The sequence below is a fragment of the Protomyctophum parallelum genome (assembly GCF_964188405.1).
Source record: "Protomyctophum parallelum genome assembly, chromosome: 4".
Lineage (NCBI taxonomy): Eukaryota > Metazoa > Chordata > Actinopteri > Myctophiformes > Myctophidae > Protomyctophum > Protomyctophum parallelum.
This window is the reverse complement of record NC_139700.1, coordinates 24,411,889-24,433,291: the sequence shown is the minus strand read 5'-3', so window position 1 is coordinate 24,433,291 and position 21,403 is coordinate 24,411,889. Positions and strand designations below refer to the sequence as shown.

At 43.3% G+C, this 21,403-nt stretch overlaps 1 protein-coding gene across 1 annotated transcript; it reads left to right on the top strand.

Moving 5' to 3' along the window:
• The first annotated feature begins 14,564 nt into the window (after positions 1–14,564).
• Positions 14,565–17,395, top strand: fjx1 (four-jointed box kinase 1). Its single transcript, XM_083763258.1, has one exon. It carries the CDS (start codon positions 15,251–15,253, stop codon positions 16,535–16,537), a length of 1,287 nt encoding a protein of 428 aa, XP_083619384.1. The 5' UTR covers positions 14,565–15,250; the 3' UTR covers positions 16,538–17,395.
• Positions 17,396–21,403: the final 4,008 nt, after the last annotated feature.

Sequence of the window (21,403 nt, the reverse complement as noted above, 5' to 3'; positions counted from 1 at the left end):
CTGAGTTGGACATTTGAGGATGATACACGAAAGAAGAAGAAGATCAAAAATTGAGAATCTTGTTTTTTCATATAAAAAACTTTAATGAATCAACATGAAACGATTCTCATGGATATTTGATTTGATTGATAATCTAGTAAATCTACTACATTCATTAATGAGATTAACCACATGACTATTTTATATTATCGTAAAATGCAACACAAAAAGCTAATCGAACTAATTTTAAAACAATTAGTAAATCAAGTAGGCCTAGTTTGATTACCACAGACGAAAAACAGTCCAAATTTCATTCTGACCCCTCCACGAAAAGGCCTCGTTGTCCTGAACCCGTATCTATTATATTTATACATTATGGATCAATAGTGTGGACTTAGACTGTTTTTCGTCTGTGGCATTCTGTTACAGCCCCTGGTGATATTCAGACTGCGGCCATCTTGCCAGCAAGGTGCTAACTAGGTGCAACTTCCCATAGACAGCCCATTCATCCACAAAGAAAAGTTCTATCTAATTGTATTAAACCACGTCAAACTCACCAACATTGAAGCTGTACGGAAAGCTTGAATAAGTGTCAAGAGTTTGGAAATTCTCGTTAGATATCACTTTCGATTTTGGTCGAAACGCATAGGTCCTGTTTTATTTGCCTTGCTCATCAATCAATGATCTTGGATTCCTTTTTTCTTTTCAAGTCTGCAATTTACACCTTTGGAATCAAGCAGTACAACTTGAAGGAAAGATACCTTTTTTGTCTATATGGTTTTGGGTTCTGTCAGTGAAGTTCTGTGAGTGCAGTTCTGTCTTATAACCCACTACTCGCACAGTCACACATTTGCTTTAACGTGTCTATAACATCGAGTTCAACATTGGCAAACTTTGACCATGGGTGGGATAATCGGAAAGAAGCGTGTCATTGACCCAACTTGACAGGCATTTTACTTGTATATTTCCTTCAGTGAGCCAAATGAGCTACACACAAGAAAACCGGTCACATTGAGAACATACAGGCAAACAGTGGATGAAAGCATGTTATAATTTTGTGCAACATGTTAAAAAATGTAGACATGCAAACAGGCCTGGCCTCATGCCCCTCCTAATCAGGAATATATGACCAAATAAAACAATAAAATATAAAGTACTATAACATTACATAAAAAGATGTTAAGCAATTATAGAGGTAAGTTGTTAACTGTTAAAAACATATAGATTTCAGCCATTGCGACATATCAGGTACACTGTAAACTGTTCCATAGCTTGGCAGCCATGAGTGGAAATGCTTGGTCTCCTTTTGATCTGAGCTTAACCGGAATGACAGTTAAAAGACCTTAATTGTAGGGTTTTAACCACTTAAACCTTATTTATTTTGTGGATCAGGCTCCCTCGGGGGTCTGTACTTGGCCCCCTTCTTTTCCCCCCCTGCACCAAATCACCAAAAAGCCAATACGACGCGTTATTATGAGCCTGTAGATCAACTATTTTCACCTCACCTATTATGAGTTTGATGACCAGAATAGGGTCGCTAAGGTTGCTTAGTGTAAGGTTAAGAGTCACAATAGCTATATATACAGTATAATGGAGCTCTACGGCCTGGGCCATGGCTCAGTGGTCCAGGCACCTTGGCTGGTAATCCAGTCTGGCAGTGTGCCGCGGGTTCGACTCCCGATCCCGATGGCCTTTACTGCATGTCTTCCCCCCATCTCTCTCCCCATTTCCTGTCAGCCTACTGTCTGTCCCTCCATAAAATATATAAAATAAAGGCGAAAGCCACAAAAAAATAATAATAATGGAGCTCTACCATGCAAGGGCTTGTAATTCAATAAAATGCAATTTAAATGTATTCTAAAACATACTGGGAGCCAGTGTACGAAGGTTGTGATGGGATTAATGTGATCAGATTTAGCAGTCCGAGTCTGGCTGCAGCGGTTTGGACAAGCTGTAGTCGATTTAAAGACGACAGAGAAAGAACATTTTAGTAATTTAAACATGTGTCAAAGGCGTGACTAACTTTCTCTGCGTCTTGAAATGACAGGATGGGGCATATCTTTACAATGTTCCTGAGATGACAGAAACAGGACCAGTTTTGCATTATGCAAAATGTTTGAAGAACCAAACCGTTGCCTCTCCTTCAATAAATGTGCTCCTGTACCGTGCAGTTGTTTGGCAGTGTGCAGGCATATTATTTTATTATAGAGTATGCACACATGCATCACTTTTCCACCGGGACACACCCCCTCATCTAGACTAAGTGGCAAAACACTGAGCAGCATGGAACATTGGAGTTTGGAAGCACTCGTTGGAATTCACTCAGAGGTCCTGTGTCCCACCTAAATTGCACGTAATCCAGTTTGCAGCAGGACGTTGCATTACTAAAAACAAGTGTTTCCAAAGTCTGACACTTAGCTCATAACATGTCGATGGTGGATTTTTAAACTTTGCAGATCAGAAAGAGGATAATTCAAGCTTTCCGTACAGCTACAATGTTGGTGAGTTTAACGTCATTTAATACAATCAGATTGGACCTTTCTGTCCAGAAAGTAGTTTTTTGCCACTCAGGCATTCCCCTAGCCGCAATTTGCAACTCTAGATTTTTTATAATGGGATGAATCAAGAGTTGCAATACCCTCAATTGACTCCCCACTCATCCAATTTGGTGTGCTTGTCTTAAACAACGTTAAATTCATCAACATTGCAGCTGTAGTCCAAGCTTGAATTATCCTCTTTTAATCTGCCGAGCTTGTTTTTCATAAAAATCCACCGTAGACATGTCATTAGCTACTTTCTGTCAAGAAATTCTGTGCAGGTGATTATTTTTCTAAGTGCTGGAGTTTGGAAGCATTCGTCGTATGTCACTGAACGGCCCTGCGTACCGACTGTTTCGAATTTGCACATAATGCAGGAGGCAGCAGCGCGACCCGTTAACACAAACGAGTGCTTCCAAACTGCAACACTTAGAAAAAAAATCACCTGCAGAGGATGTCTTGACATAAAGTAGCTCATAACATCTCTACGGTGGATTTTTATGAAAAACAAGCTCGGCAGATTGAAAGAGGATAATTCAAGCTTGGACTACAGCTGCAATGTTGGTGAGTTTAACGTCGTTTAAGACAAGCAGATCGCAAACCAAATTGGATGAGTGGGAAATTCCCCTCTGTCAGGTGAAAAGAAGCAGCTTGGACTCCTCATGCATAGAAGGAGGCATGAGGTCAGTCCGCTGCCCCCCCCAGGTTGGCAGAGGAAGTGTAGCGCCCAGGATTACATTAGATAATTGGCACTGGGTGAAAAAGAAAACTGGGTTACAAAATCGTGGGATAAAATTAAAAAAAGAAAAAAAGAATACCCATTGTATGCGTCTTAGATTGCCGGCTGCTTGTATTCGTCTGTCTGTCTGTGTGAGAAATGGGAAACTGAGTCCTGGCCTTTCTGTGGCAACAACAGGTTTATCTAGGACTAGGTCAACTAGCCTACCCTAAATGAATAGCAATGCATTTTTGTGTCTGTATTTTGTGAAACCAGTAATCGGGAGAGATGTAAGTCGGGAGCGATGCAATTTCAGAATGCATGCCGCACGTTTATGCAATACCTGTTGTACCTCTTGTCAGAGTACCTGTATGTCTGTCTGTCTCCATTTCATGCCCATGTACAGTATGTAGGTCCTTGATTTCATCATATGCTCATATATGGGCATGCCCATGAGTATTGGTCGGACTCGGACCAGAGATTCTTGACAACCCCCTATATCCGACTGACTTGATGCCGGCACTCCCTCAGGTCCTTGCCGATGCGAATGCTGAGTTTGAAGTCAGTCTGTCAGATGGTTCTTGTGATACGTGAACTACAGACGCACACATGGACAGAGATTATGCACATTTATAGTAGCATAGGATAGGATGCATAGGATAGGATGATAACTGAGTATTGTTAAAGGACAACTTTGTTTTTCAAAATCTGATGGTAACCGTTTCCCAGACAGCATGAGGGACATCAGGCTGTGAGAGGGGTGTTCTTAATTATGCTTAATGATTTAACTAACTAATTAAGTAATTTGTTTTTATCAGGCCTCATTCTAGCCTGACACTGAATTTTCATTTTGTTTCACTCCATTATTCAGTCTGAAAGCCCTCCCTACTACAACCGTTTCTGGGATGGGCATTGCCAAAGAGGCAGTCTTCTGTGATTGGTTCATACCAACCAATCAGAATAGTAGGAAAGCAGATGGCATTGTTGTCAATCATGTGGCTATGGCTAACCCGTTTGCTAACCAAACAAACGCAGCCAACCAGCGATACTAGTATGTAAACAAAAGCGGTAAAATATGTCGGATGATGATGTTTATAAAACCTCTTCAAAGAACTGTCTTCAAAGAAACTATTTATCATACGTCGATTTAATAGCCAGATTGATACGGTCGTGAGTTACCGCAGTGGGGGCAGCCATGTTTGTTTGTGTCTGGACGGCACTGTTGTTTGACGTCATCGAGTTGAAACAACGCTGATTCGTCGTACAGATTTCCAACCGAGTCTGAGCCTCCTTCGGGAGCGTCACCAGATCAATCGCCTGAACATATTTTAATGTGGCTAGCGATTCAGGGGCTGGAGCCAGGCTAGCCTCATTCACCAATCAAGCAAATGTTTGGTCGTTTTTTTGGGCCACCAACCCACCACAATGCTTTTCCAATGGGAGTCACATGGTTTGATCAAACATTTGTGTTTGATTGCTGGTGGTGTTCTGCCCCTCCCCCCTCATCAAACAAATGTTTGGTCAAACCAAAACAACGACCAAACATTTGCTTGATTGGTGTTTGGTACGTGTGAATGAGGCCTCAGAATTCAACTGGAGAACATTATGGGCCACAATCAACAAATGAAGGCCTTTGCAAGTGTAATAAAGCTAAGAAATTCATATAGCCTACTGAACTAAACAGTGAAAACCAGAAATAGCTAAGAATTAACAAAAATCAACATGAACAAAAATTAAATAAGGAAGGAAGTTAAAGCCACAATTTCAGTACCAAACTAAAAGGTATTGAAACGGGACAGGTAGCTAATGCAGGCTGATGTTTTTTATAAAGGTGGAAGCTATTAAAACACGCTTCATCACAAAGGCTGTCGTCTAATCAGCCAGAAAAGCAGTAAGACTATTATTACAGCTGAAGAAGAAAAGTGCCCTTTCCTTTCTATGAGAAGAAAATAATAAGTTAAAGAAACATTTTGATGAGTCAAAGAGGTCACATTTGCATGAAACATAATAGAGACAGTGGTTTGGGAAATAGGTTTGTTGTTAGTATAGTGGTCTCCCTCTAGAGGGAGCCATAGTCTAATAATCCAAAGAGTCTTGCAGGCATTGCAACTATGATGAATTCATCATAGTTTTCATCCTAATTTATACCTCTTGTACGACCTTGTTGCTCATCGTAAATATCAGATTTTCATAAATGATATTCATCAAGCAATGCGGTTGCACGATGACGTATAAAGTAGCCATTAAGGGTTGTAGTTTGGCCTAATCATATCGAAATTCCACATTCATTCGCGTCTAACTTTTGTGGCCTGCTCACACAGATCAATACAGACCGAATGAATAATTCTGCACCACTACCCCTCACCTCTACAACATAATGATTTCTATGACTTCACGTGAAATACATCCTATGCTGTTGCATTTCAATCCGTAATGGAACATATTGATTTGCCATTGCAAGCAGCAAAGTGCAATCAAGATGTCCACAGCTAGACACTCAGCAGGAGAGGAGTGTAAGTAGGAGGCAGTGGGGTGGAACAGGCCACCATAACCGATCACTTTCATCTCATTCCATTATTTATATTCCCCCAACTGAGCTAAGCGTGACTGTTTGATCGTTTTCTCTGCTCTTCCTTTTTTATCAGCAATGCGCTTCTGCCACTACCCTCTACCACATTAAATTATTCAATTGGGCCTCCTTTGTTGTTAATGGGGGTGATCATTCTCGCTTAAACGGTGTAATGTATGTGCTGACAGCCAACAGTGATACAAGCCGTTCCCAGGGGACACAAATCTATCAGTGGTGGTCGTTTTATTCACAACATTAATATATCCGGGCATTAGTGAAGCACAAGGAAGTAACATCAAGGCCTATGTGGAGATGGACATTCCACAAGGCCAGAGCTCAGCTGTAAATCAAGCCTATGCATACATACAGTATACCGTTAAGATGGCTCCCAGTGAAATACAGCTGACATCAAATGGCCAGGGCATTGTGGAGCATTTGACAATCCCATTTGTTATATACCCAGGGACGGCTCCAGGGGGGGCTTTAGCCCCCTCTGGTGGAGGCTTAGCCCCCCTCAAAACAAGCCCAATTGAATGACTTCTATGTAATCCAAGATTCATTAGCCCCCCCTCTAAATAGCCAGCCCCCCCATAGCACCCCCAGTCACAATTTTCTGGAGCCGTCACTGTATATACCTGACACCCCTCACCCACCCTTACAAAAAACAACAACAACAACAACCTGCAGGATGTTATGATTAGCATAGATTATAAGTATAATAAACAAAGATTAAGAGATAAAGTGTTAGGGGATTATTCCTGATTTGCATGCAGTTTGCCAAGTTTACATATTACGAATAGATTTGCATTAAAATTGAGCGGCACAAGATGTATATCAAACAATTCTTTCAAACAGTCCCAATGTTGTGGTAAACCAAAGTTATTAAAGCTCTGGAAAATACAAGTCTGTATAGTTCTGTATAGTTTTTGTTCCAACAGATGTACTTTGTAATAAAGAAGCTGAACATGTCTCCACATTGTTTTGTTTACCCCCACCAGGGTTCTGTCAACACCACTAACCCAAGGGGTCAGAATGTCAAGGGTCATTCTTGTGTCCAGGGATTCTGACCTCTCTGTGTTTTCTACTTCCCTCTAAACTTGACACGGCTGAGGATACAGGCGTTAATCTGTTATAAATGTATACCAAATAGCAAGGAACAATGTGGAGGGGATTTTTTTAATTTTGATTAAGAGGTAAACTAAATATAAGGAGCCTTTTAGGTAGTTCCCATTGATTGATTGATTGAAATATGTATTAACAGTTTGCAGAATTACAGTACATTTCAAGCACAAACTCAATACAAAGACTGTTAACTGTGAGTGGACGACCCAATTAAGCATTACACTTGTTTACAAGAGGGTCCACCATGTTCAATTCATCAAAACATTTAGAGACGTACAAATGGACACTTCTATATAGTCAAATAACAGAACAGGAATTCATCATACAGGAGGTAAAAAGGGAAAAGAAACATATACAGTGAGGGGAAAGGGGGGGGCAGTGGGGGGCATTCAGATTTTACGGGGGCCAGTTTTGAATTGCAGCCGTCCGTAGGTGCCCTTTGAGAGCGGTTTTGAAGGAGTCAAGGGATTAGCATGTCTTAATGACTGTTGGTAGGGCATTCCACATTTTGGTGGCATAGGAGCGAAAATAATTTAGTCCCTTGTTTGCTGATCAGATGATCCTTTGTTAGATCGTTTGCCTATAATTTGTTAGACAGTACGTAGCTTAAAAACATGATGGCTTGTTGTGACTGTAAGGTAGAATCCCCAGACTGGCTGGGGAAATGTGAATGAGAAATGCTCTCCCCTCTCTTAGCATGTGAATCTACTACAGTACATAAAGCAAGACTGTAAAGCAGGGACTGTCTTGCTGTGAAAGAGCTTGTCATGCTTCAGCTAATAGTAATAGCTAATAATATAGCATGAGATAAGACAGGATAGGTAGAATAATATTGCAATACCATTGTCAAGGTGATTATAACAACTAACATTTCTTTCTTAATTGGTTTTCTATCTTTTTGCATAATTAATTCATCTTCTCTGTTGTTTTAGGATCCTTTCTATACAGAAAGCAGATAAGAAATTAATGTACAGAGGCTTCTGCTGGCCTCAAAAGCTGATGGTAACCTTAAAGGGTAAGCATTTAGTGCAAAGAGCACATCTGCGATTCATAAGCTTTGTGACGCACTAAGCAGAGGCAATGCAAAAGTGCCTGGGTCCCTGGAGCGTGGTGGTTAACCACAACATATCTGAGCATATACCGCTACATAAAAGAACGGGAAAAAGACTAACAAACTGTTGAAGGTTATCTTGTGATTTTTTAATGATTTGTTTTACTGTTTAAAGAAGTATTGCCTAGGGAGGCATCGTTTGAACATCTGGACACATCGCATATTCAAGAGATTTAAGAGAACCCAACCAAGCTCCATCTTCCCTCTATCTAGCTCATGCTGCTAAAAACACTAAATGGTTTTCATTAGTGGTTGGGGTGACTTCGTCTGAAAGAGCTGGGCTGGTTGGGTGGTGTGTGTGATGTGTGTACGAGGGAGAGAGTTAGGAAAGGGTACACTAACCACAACCCTCCTCCCTTCCATGTAAAATCATTTCAATGTGATGTGATGAGAGTGAACATTTCAGGCTGAGGCTGCCTTGCCCATTAAACTGAAAGCCGTTGAAACTCGTGATGAGTGAAGTAACTCTTCACTTGGAACATCAGAACACCATTCAACCACATAATTACAATAATCTTAACTGGCTGTGTGACCCATGGAAGACCCAGGTCAAGATCAATGGTGTATGCTCTGTCTAATCATCTATAAAATAATAAATAAATACGTAAAAAGAGTCTGTCTCTGAGTCACATACTGGCAAAATGTCTTTAGCTGAAATAAAGGCAAGTAGTTAGGTAAAGTTAGCTTAAGTTGTGGCAAATCTGCAAAATAAATGCTTAGCACTAGCTTTCTTCACAGATGTGTTCATAAAGGTGTCTACTATCACAGAAAAAAATGTTCCAACCCAACTCCCTTGGGAAAATGTCATCATACTTTAAGTAGCATGTGACATGTCAAACTAGAGAGTTTTCATGATGCTGAATCCATTGCAAGCATTAGTTTTGCACAAAAATACTCCTTTGGCTAAATTTGGCCATAGCCACTTGCCCAAATGTGCCCAAATGTGCTGACCTCATCACATTTGTGACGATGCTATGGGCATTTTTAGGCAAAGGAGTGTTTTTTGTGCAAACATGCTTGCAATGGATTCAGAATCTTGAAAACCCCCTAGTTTGACATGTCACATGCTACTTCAAGTATGATGAAATTTGGAATGTTTTGCCTTATATATTGGTTGATAATGGTACCCCAACTTTCAGCAGCTGTCACAATGTTTCCCAAGGGAGTTGGGTTGGAACACATTTTTCTGTGATAGTAGACACCTTTATGAAGACAGTAGACACCTCTGTGAAGAAAGCTAGTGTAAGCTTTTTTTGCAGATTTGCCACAATTTAAGCTAACTTTACCTAACTAAAGCCTTCCTTCCACAAAAACCCGAGCACACTGGAGTCTAAGCCAGTTAGAAGACAAAATAAAATGATTTCTTGACTTATTTAATGGAGGATTTGCTGTGTCAGGTCAGGGGGTGTAATCCAGGAGATTGGACACTGATTCTTTAATTTATTTGCAAGACAGTCACCCCCTCCTTCCCTCTCTATCTCTCAATCTCTCTCTTTGTCTCTCTGTATCTCTTTCTCTCTGCCCCCTTCTCTCTCAATTGCCAGAATAAAATGTTGGCATTGAGCATTTTATTCTGGCATGGATGGATGAGAAGGTCTCTCATTGCATTTCAATGTTTCTCTCTCCTGCTGATTGGACTGAGGAGCACAAAATCCTATCTCAACTGCCACAACTTTAAACCAGATGGAGATGAGGAGTTGCAGAACTGTATATCAGACAGCCTGAAGTGTCCGTTTCCACAATGGCTGACAGAGCGATTTAGCATTCATTAACAATCACCCATTCATTAGCAATTAGTGGGTAGAAAATAATTTCTGAGAATCACGAGTCTGCTTATCGGGGAGCCGTAATCGGCCTCAGGAAATTGGCAACGGCAAGCTAATGAAACTGCAGTGAGCGTGTGATTTTGGTGGCTGTATGCCATGCTCAGGTCCCACCAGAGCAGCAAATTTCCTGTTTGAAGATCAGCCTCTTGATTCTTGATTCTGCCTAGGCTGCTTGTTTCTGCATGTTACCCCTTGGTGCTGAGTTTCTATAAAGATAATAACTCTGGAGGTGGAGAGTTGTACAACTTTAAAATGTCTGTATTATAAAGCTGCGCTATCACAGAAAAGCTATGGCTCCACATTAAATAACTTCTTGCATTTCAGACACACTGATACAGACAAAACTGACAAAACCTGGTATTGTTATGGTTGGACCGAAACGCTAGAGAGCTTTTAATTTGAAATGACAGAGGAAGTGGCGACACTCTGCCGAGGCGAGTGATCATTGGTCAGCAATATTGCATTGGTCTTCAGCTCATACTATTGAGAAAAGTATTCGTATTTGTGATGTGTAATAAGTTGTGAATTAACTGAATGGATCTGCTGTATACACCGTGTAAGGACACTGAGGACATAATTGCATGAAAAACAGAAGATACTGATAACATAATTGAAACGCTAGTGCTGAATCATTTTGAAAGACCAATGGCCAGTCAGTGAGGAAACTCCAACTCCAAATTTGTGCTTAACAATGAGTCAGTGACTCAGTCAGACTGGGTTGGCCTCACCGTTGCGGTCGAGCCAACAATGGAGTGTTTCTACAACATCAGAAACATACGCCTTCCGACATAAACGTAATGCATTCTGTACGTGTGTAATATAGACAAATGATTGCAAGGTCCTGTCATGGATGCATTATTCAGAAGCTTCACGAGCAGACTTGAGATAAGTGATGACAACTTGTCATCTCCTCCGAAGCGTGGCCTACTGGCCTTGTAACATCCACTCTGTTTCCATGTCGCCAGTGGTTACAGGACATGTCTCATTATTGAGTCACTGTGCAGCTAGTTGAAGGCTCTAGTTTAAGTGTGCATCCTTGTTTCTACTATACTACTTCCAGAGCACGGCCAGATTCTATCAGCCTTGATGGCAACATCATGCCGTGTGAATTTAAGGTAGCTATACAGACAGTTTTGTGTGCATAGGTATTCACCACTAGAATACTAAATTAAACCATTTCCTACCTTCCCTCCTTGTTCTTGATATTATCTGCGCGGCTCAATTTCGAGGCTACAACCCAACACTATAAACAAGAGGGGCGCACACATGTCCAGGGAACAGACATGCACACACCTACACACATGCAAGCTCACAGATATATTTATCATACAGATAGCACACAGCAAAAGAGAATGAATTTATTCCAGTGCCCCCACCTCCCACCCCACTCCACTCCACCATCCACGCTGTCCCTGATTCTATGAGCGTGAGTAATTGTCAGACCCCTGTGAAATGATTGGAGCTTTCAACGCTAATGGAGGGCCCGCACATTCATTATTCAGTCCAGGAACCAGAGTGCTGCATAGCGTCGGGGGACCTATGAGTTATGGCTCAGCGTGAGCTAACCTTAAGAATGTGAGGGAAGTGATGGAAGCCTACCGCACTCGCTCCTCTTCTGATCATTCCATGCGCCTCCATTCCTCCCTCTGTCTGTCTATCCAACAGTGGCAGACAGGCATCACACGGATGCACCCGATATCTCGTCACAGCTGTGGCCTGGTGGCCTGGCGGTGCAGCATTGAGTGTACTGTGTCGTTGGGGACAGAATGACGGACAGTGCGGGCTCTCCCGTGTCACAGTTACGCTGACCGCAGATGGCCACTGATTGGTGGAGAGAATCTTGCCCTGTGTTTACAGCCCTCCTGGGACTCCCGTGGGTCTTTTATGAGTAAAGCCGAGGGAGGAATGTAACAGGCAGGGGCTCAGAGGCGCACTGACCTGCAGATAACACATGGCAGGGAAACAGATAGGCTTGATATCTGAACATGTCTGCACTAGTGGAGAGGGAAAGGGACACCAGCACAAATGCTGCTGCAGACTGAGCGAGTCAGTATGGTGGTGGTATAGGGTTATTCCAGACCCCCTAAAAAGCATTAAACCCGCCAGACGGAATTCCAACAGTGCACTTACAAACTTCCTCATGTCTGGACTCTGGAATCTTGACACCTTATTGTTACGGCGCTCCAATGTGAAAAGTGACAGGAGAGGCAACTACTACTGGTTCAAGGTGAAGCAGGAAATCTAATACACTAGTAGGCCTGCCAGAAACGTGTGGCATTACAAGCACACGCATGTACTGTATACAGTGAGACAGTTGACGAAGATATATGCACTAATCATTAATGGAAAGAATATTTTCCTGTATAGTCAATGTATGTCACTTTAGTTCAAGTTTGCCTCAAAAGACACATTATTTCTACAACAATAATTATTACCAGTATATGTCGGTATTTAAAGTCCCATTAACTCATGCATGTCATTTCTGGGGATTCTTATTACACACCAATGTCCCCCTGAAGCCCAAAGCCCAACACACACCGTCTGTGAAGCGGGTGCGCAGCGACGCCACACAGCAACACCCACAGGACGCGGTGCGCTACCGCGCGGCTGGCCAGCCACGCCCATGGATTCCCGGATGGACACCGCGCGGCAACACCTGGAAAATAGAACAGCGCGTATCGGAGCGTCAGGCGAGGCGTGAACGCACGCCAGCGCGCGTCTGACGCCGCCGGTGTGGGATAGGTTAATTGAAAATAACGGCTGTTTTGACGTGCGGCGTTCACAGACGGTGTGTGTTGGGCTTAACATTCTTGCACTGCTGCCAATTTACCTTAAGTAATAGTGAATTATTCAAATGTTTGGTAACACTTTCTATGAAGCCCATGGCTAGAATTCACTATAAACATGCAGTAATCTGAAGCCCAGCAGACACCGTCTGTGAACGCCGCGTGTCAAAACAGCCGCCTCCGTTATTTTCAATGAACCTATCCCACACCGGCTGCGCACCCGCGGGCAAGCACCGGGGCGAGTGGTCCAGTATTCGTGGGTTATTATCTGACGACGTACCATTTGAGTGGGCAAAACCTTACATATACTAAATAATACTAAATTGTTTATAGGGTCAATATAAGTAAAATATAGCCATTCCACAGGAGTATCTTTTTATATTTTTCCAAAAAGAATACAAACAGCCAATAGCATATTACAAAGTTATCCCCCTCACTGGGGGAAATTCCGGGAGGAAAAACGGGCAAGCACCGGGGCGAGTGGTCCAGTATTCCTTCACAGACGGTGTGTGTTGGGCTTAATATATCTTCATAATACTGGATGATTACACTCATATATATATTCATAACGCTTTACAACACTAATCAAGCAAATATATCACAACGGGTAAGGACTAGTACCATAAACTAAGCATTGGGTAATGACTTTCAAAGGTATCAGAATACTTGGCACTCACATACATTTTTGGGGAGGATCATATTATTGTATTATTTTTAATCATAATTGAAATACATAATAATAATGTTAATATATCAAGTTACTATAAATTGGGTTTTAAGTAAAGTAATGACATTCCTGGAGGTGAATGCAGAAACATTTTGTGTATTGTTTGTAATGTTATGTGTTGTTGGCATCCCCCCTCTTTATTTAAAGCACCCAAAGACCATGTGCAGTGTGTTATAATTTTTAAATAAATCTCTAAGAAGAGAACACCAGCACTCACGGATATGTCCGTGAGTGCTGGTGTTCTCTTCTTAGAGATTTATTTAAAAGTTCACTTTTCCCGACCGCGCACCCGGTAAGAATGTATAAAGACAGTGAGACGTATTGGAGTCATGCGGGCTTCCTTGCTTCAAACACAGTGTGTTATAATGACACTATAATTATTATTACATTTAACCCTATTAAGATTATTACATTATAATCCTGGCCAAAATAAAATGTAAGTCACTGACCAAGTAATTATGTATTATGATCGAATATTATGGTCCAAATCCTAAAATGTGATTATTGTAATCAATATAGTAGGCCTATATAGCATTATGAGCACTTATAACTGTGATTATACCATGTTATAAGCACATTATAATGGATTATATGTATGTTTATAATACACATGATTTATTTTTTCATGATAGATGTTTTTCATAGAAAGTGTTCATTGAGGTAAGCAGTAAGTAACAAGCAATGTTCTTTAGCCATATTCGAAATATATATTTGGGTCGTGTGTTTTTAGAACTATACTGTAGCCTATGTTCCTCTTTGACTCTGAGCATGAAGTCATTAATTATTTGCACCTGCAGCTACTGCTGGCATTTGGAGCACCATGCATTGCCGGACTAACTATTTTAGTCTGAATAATGAGTATTCTTGTCTGAGCCGGTGGCTCTGACTCAGGCAATTTAGCATGCCGACATAAAACCAAACTGTTAATTTGATTATGAAGGTTTAGTTTAGGATACACAGTATGACTTGAATTACAAAGTGAGATGCCGACAATTAATATTCAGAAGGGTAGGGTTGTCCACTCTGCATTATTATGCTCCTTGTGTCCATGTGTTTGTGTTTTTGAATTAAGATTCTAATTTCTCACTCAGATGAGTTGCTGTGACTGAAATATGCATGCATATATATATATGTCTGCTTCAAAGTTGAGTAAACCATCCGTTTGTGCAGGACATAAATGTGACTTGGCTTGTGATAGGCCATATTTAGGCTACTACAGGCAGAAATAAGCATACTGTGCCTCACTAACTTTAGCTAAACTGACTTTAGGTTTAAGTTTAAATACAGACAATTAACGAATTTAGCATTCAAAATGACCTAAACTAGTGGCATTATTTCCCCCAAGTGCCGCTCATAATGGCCGCCTCCCGTCTGATTCTAATGCTGTGCCGTTTGGCCCTACATTATGGTACACTTGCTCTGCTCGTCTCTGAACCCGATACGCCTCCCATCTCGGTGCAGAGTCACGTGTCCCACCGCCTAGTGTCTGTGAGCCCAAAAGCCACACAAATCAAACTCAAGCAGCAGCACCATTGGACAGAGGGATGAGAAGAACACAGAAAGAGAGAGGGAGCCGTACGCGTACGATGCGAAGAACGTTTAATTGAGAATATCTGCTCTATGGCTTTAAATACACAGCGTTATCGACAGGGACGGATTACGTCGCATCCCAAACTGGACAGGAGATGCGATTGACGCTGTTTAGCGTACACTCGTATGATCCAAACAGTCCGCATGTGAGCGGATCGATTTTGGATTGTATGGGGCAACGGGACGCGGAGCAAACTTGGATTATTTGTGCATTAACCTCGTAGAATTCATCCCGAAACCGGTGGAGGCACCAAAAGGAAGGATAATCCGCCAGTAGTCTTAACCATGAGGGCTGTTTCAGCGAACTTATTTGCACTGCTCTTTCTGTGCACTTGTGCCAGTGTTTTCTACGTGTGGGACACGCTGGAGAGCCGGTTGAAGCGACACAAACGCGGGTTTCATTTGGGCTCGTTGCACCCCGGTCCTCCCGCGGACCTTTCCACCAAAACTTTCCGGACTTTGCTCGCTGTCCCTGCGGCACAAAGACTTCACTCGGGAGGCAATAACGTCGTTAGGCTGGAGGTTCACAACCTCACTAATGCAAGGGATCAAACCGATCGTTACCATATGAATGTAGATAACAAGGGGTCAACGCGAGGGGAGGACCCGGTGGGCTCCCCCGTGGAGGAGGGGATTTTTTGGAACAAGCTGCTGGACGACAACCTCCTGGTCGGCTTCACGGAGGAACATGCCCGGGCTTGGCGAGAGAGAGCCCGGGGCTACCGGATAGTGAAGCTGGAGCACGGCTGCGGCAGGATCTCCAACCAGCTCGCCACGTTTTCGGACGGAACCAAAGCGTGCGTCCGCTACGGCATCAACGCGGACCAGGTACAGGGGGAAACCTTGACGTATTACCTGGCCAGTCTGCTGGGCATCGCCAACGTCCCGCCCCTCGTCCTGGCCCAGGTAAACGTGGACGGCGACCAGTGGGCGTCGGTGAGGCGGCGGGTCGACGAGCTGCAGTGGAGCGAGCGGGCCGTGGTGTCTCTGACCGAGTGGGTCTCCAACCTGACGGGGGTCGTCACACCTGCGCCGCTCCGGCAGCAGCAGAGCGGCGGCGGCGGGGGGCTCCATCCTCTGCGGGCGGAGCTGCGGAACAAGACGGCAGCGGAGCTCGCCGAGCTCATGCAGTGGAGCGACCTGATCGTGCTGGACTACCTGACCGCCAACTTCGACCGGCTCGTCAGCAACCTGTTCAGCCTGCAGTGGGACCCGCGCGTCATGGAGCGGGACACCAACAACCTGCTACGGACGCCGCGCGGCGACCTCGTGTTCATAGACAACGAGGCCGGACTCGTGCACGGCTATCGGGTGCTGCACATGTGGGAGAAGTACCACAGCGCCGTGCTGGGCTCCGTGTGCGTGTTCCGGAGACGGACGGCGCAGCGCGTGACGGAGTTGCACAGGCGACGGGACGCTAGGACGAGGCTCCTGGAGCGTTACCGAGATAACGAGCCTTTGTCGTCGCTGCTGGGCTTTCTCTCGGACGAACACGCGGGTGTCCTGCAGGACAGAATCGACAGATTATACAAACACATACTGCATTGCAAAGGAAGGTTTAGCCAGCTGTGAGCTACACCGTATAATCCGCTCGGTGTTCATTCATTTGACTCTGAGAGTGTAAGAAATTACCCAAATTGACTCACATTTTACACTCTCAGTTAAATTAACAAGGGTTTGACTAGGATCCCTCTTGCAGCAGACAGGTGATGGGGTCTAGGTCTTCTCGCCTGCTGCTGACAAAGATGAGCGCTGCAAAATGTGATTTGGCACACCTGTGTTAAATCAATGCGCATTATACAAAGCTGTCTCTAGAATCCAGCTGAACTACCTCTTGTGAATATAATGTGTTGCCTACTATGAACACTGGACGTTTGTTTATAACCTCCCCCGAGGGTCCTATAGGGCATTTTCATAACATGCCTCAAAGAGGCGTGAGACATGGTCACAGTCAATGCATTTCTTATGTTCTGCCTTTCACTCACTTGACACAAATCTGCTGACGTGCTAAGGAACACAATGTAATGGGTATATTGATGACGTGTAACCTGTAATATGTGCTTTTGGCTTCTTGCCTTTGTGTTCAAATATCCTTGAGATACACTCCTAAGCCTTAACATGAGCTGACTCTTGTCTTGAATACTGTAATACTTTAATTTGTTATGGCAAATATTTGTCTCCTTAGAGAAGATTTGTTGAAAATCAATTGTCATTGCAAGCACCTGCTCTCATGTAGGCTACTTACCTTCTTGATTGTAAATCCAGCCTTAATGTCATAATAACATATATGTTGTACATGTTGTAAGTATCATGTAAATACTGTTTGTCAATCCCTTTGGGACTTTTGAAGCGCCACTAACTTAACGTGCATTGTAACATTCCAAATCCTGTCATCCTTTTTGATAAATATTGTAATTTAAGTTAACTATTGTCAGACTGTTGTGTTTCTTATTCAAGTCTTTCTCAGGCTTTTACAATGGCGGGTCATACATTTGCTTATCTGTGTGTGTCCCTGGGGGATTATATAAAGGGTTTTGTGCGTGTCTGCCACAGGGTCCCCATTGTGCTGTAGAAATGCGTTGCCGTGGTGCTGTTACTGAGGAGTCATTCTGTCAGTCACAAGCAGGTTACAACAAGAATTTCTAAGCCCCCGCCTTATATTTTTTAAACAGGATCAGTGTTGTGAGTCATGAGAACAGACTAGTAGCCTACCATTTGAAATGCGTTCAAACTTGTCAAAAATGAATACGATATATCCAGATATGTTATTGTAATATTGTTACATACAAATGTACATTAACTACAGTGAAAGGGTACTGGGTAATTACTAATGATACTCCATTTAGATCTACAGGGAAGCTGATGCTATATTTAGATAGGTTCATTCATTATTCTGGTCACGTAAATGGTCATAGTCAAAGGAGAATAGCTAATTATCTTGGCATAAAGGAGCCCACAACTAATGGTGACTTTACTTTCAGTACGAGAGCCTTGCTAGAGAAGCTATTTGGGGAGGAATCATTTTATCACTCTGAAAGGAATTTAAGAGCAGCGTGTAAAGCATATTTGCACCCCGGGGTCAGTTGTGTCATTGCCTTATAGGCTGTCACTTTTTCGCACCGCAACACTCATTTAATTTCACCTACTTGAAAGTCGGCTTTTCCCTCATTAGTTCCACTCTGGGCAGAGCAGAGTCTGATCCACTAGATCTAGTACACCCAGGGGCACATCAGAGGGGATGTCAGTGATAAAGCGTTTGAAGGTCTAATGGTTTCCATCCGTCCCTCTTGCAGTCTCATCTGGTTTCTCTTACACCTTTTGTTGATGGCTAGCTTCAGGGCTGTGTTGTACAGTTCACCCTGTTCCACAGAGCCAGGCAGGCAGGTGGAGTCGGTGTGGTTCCTTCATTGTGGCTATAAGCGTTTAGGCTGCATGATGTTCTCTTCTCCTGTCCTCCCACACACTTCTCAACGTGGTGTCCGGGTTAATGTACATCAAATTGTGGGTTGACAATCACTGACTGTTTCTTTTTCTTTGCCTTTGCCTTTTATTGATACAGTTATTAGTAAAGACAGACAGGAAAGTGGGAGGGAGAGAAGGGGAGAGACATGCAGCAAAGGTCATCATGAACAGGACTCGAACACGCAATGCGCTGTCAGGCCAGAGCCTACAAATACTGTATGTGGCATGCGCCTGGACCACTAGGCCAGCAGGCGCCCCGATAATCACTGTTTCAAAGTATGTGTATCAGTGGCATCAATCTGTGCTGGCGATTAGTGGTGTAGAGAGAGAAACAGTCAGGTGAGCTGTTTTTCCCCCCCAGTCCTACGGCCTGCTGTGGCTGTAATAAGGACTTGAGGATCGATATGCGCAGACACCTGTGTAGGGAAAAGCAGGTCACATTAACAGACAGTAAGCTGCTGGATGTTGCTGGGCTGGCTGTAGGCTGGATGAAGGATGTGGTGCGCTGATGTAGTGTGGGGGCGGGGTTGCAGCAAGGATTGTGCTTGCAGCTGGGCGTCTTGCTCGAAGGCACGTCTGTCGGTGACTAAACAATCCCAAGGAGATTTATGAGAGTCTCCAGACGACAGGGATTAAAAACAATGCTAAGCTGAGGTCTGCATGTCTAAACCAGACTTGTACCCTCCTTCCATTCTCCTCCCTGCCCATCTGTCTTCTTTTTATTTTAGTTTATTACTGTAGCTATTTTATGTACGCTTTTTTAGTTTTCCCAGAAAACCCTTCTTTTTTATTTTATTTATTTATTGTACAAGTAGAGACCATGTCAGCCATAATCATGCCAGTGGTGGATATCAAAGTGGTTAAACAGCCTTTTAAATGTTCTCCCAGAGGCAATAAAATCTCTAGGCACATCTGTGGTGTCACATGGTGTCACTGGCCTCATTGGCCACTGCTGCCACTTGACCGGAAGCCTTTTATCCAATCTATAATAGTTCATCACTGACTGGCCAGTTGTCTGATAGATTCAATCCAGTTCTGCTTGTTGTCTATAAGACTGGACAGTCACACAGACAGTCGCCCACAGCAGGCTCGAGTTCAGACTCCAGACCACAGGTAAACACATTGGTGTTTCTTTCCTCCACATTGCACACATTCCAGTAGTTGAGGGTGGGTCAACAAGGAGGTACACGCACGCAAACGCAGCTAAATGAAAACTGAAGTGACGAGAGACACATCTGTGTATTAACTCAGTAGAGAAGACTTTCACTGATTTGTATTGCAGTCCTGGGGACATAAAGTCATTAGCTATCGAGCTGCCGTAACATTATATTTGAGAAAAGCGGGAGTATTTACCCACCAAAAAAAGCAACTTGAAAATAACTTGATGATGATATTACATCATGGTTGTCACAAAATCAAACCAAACGTATTGTGCTTAGAATATCTAAATTAAAAGCAGCAAAAGTTGTCAACGACTGATGTATTGCTTGTATTGCTGATGCTCAATTAGTCCAAAGAAACTGCATTATTCAAAGTGTAAAAGACAAGTTAACAGACAACTGGGTGTTTTTCCATGGGAAGGCATGCTGATTTTAACTGTCTCTGTCCTAGTGAGGACTGAGGAGTGGGCCCCGTGGACGGACATAACTGGCATTCTTTCGTGGCTGCACAGTGCAGGGGACTTCCTGTTCATGACTGAGTGATTTCATTATGAAACGCAGCACATACTGGAGGCAGAGTCACTTAGTCACAGCTGAGTGGGCAACGGGCACACGGGACATGAAGGACAACTAGGGGGCTGGGACCAGGACCAGGGGGCTGGTGAGGGAAAGGGCCATGGGTACCGTTAGTTTGTAGTGTTTGTAGGGCTGGGACCAGGACCAGGGGGCTGGTGAGGGAAAGGGCCATGGGTACCGTTAGTTTGTAGTGTTTGTAGGGCTGGGACCAGGACCAAGGGGCTGGGGAGTGAAAGGGCCATGGGTTAGTTTGTAGTGTTCCAGTTCCATTTTAGTTTGCTCTTTTTTGTATCACTTCCAATTTCACTTGTTTATCCTGTATCGTGTATCCCGTAGGAGTTCTCTCTCACCTGATTTGATTAAATTGGTATCCCAACCTGAAAATGTATTTTCTCTTTACCAAAGAGCTGGAGAGATGGGGAGACCCCTGTTACAATATGGACATTAATATACCAACGTATGCTATGCTATGCTATGTTGTGAGCTTGTAGATCTGCTATTTCTATTATTCTTTAGATTTTTTGGGGGGGAATTATGTTAAAAACATTGCCTGTAATGACATGCCTAAAATAGTGACTGTCTGCAACAGACTTGAGCCCAGACTACAGGTAAACACACTGATCTTTGTCTTCTCCACATTGCACACATTCCAGAGTAACTGAGTGTGGATCTCCATGGACACGCACGCATGCGCGCCTTGCACAGCTACGCACACACACACACACACACACACACACACACACACACACACACACACTTTGCAGTGAAATGGAATCTGAAGTGTTAGTTATTTTCAGTAGGGAAAACATTCACTGTATTGCAGTATATTTCTTCTGGGCACATACAAATCAATCACCCACACCACCCTCACTGCTTGCCTCACAGTTGGGCCAAGACATGGATGCAAAATAAATGTATCAAACTCAACAGCAATAAATCGGAAATCATCAATCCACTTCTTGAAAATACTACTAAACAGTACACTGACGAGGCATTAAACAATCCCCCTCCCCCTACCTTTGATCTCCTCAAACGTCATGTCCCCTCCCACTCCCTCAGGTCTCGTGCTGTAAACCTCCTTGTCCTTGAGGTCCCCAAGACCAAATTCCGTACCTCGGGCGAAAGAGCTTTTGCTTTTGCTGACCCAACCCTGTGGAATGCACTCCCAAAAACTCTCAGAGATGCCCCCACCCTCCAAACCTTCAAAACTATCCTCAAAACCCACCTCTTCAATATTGCT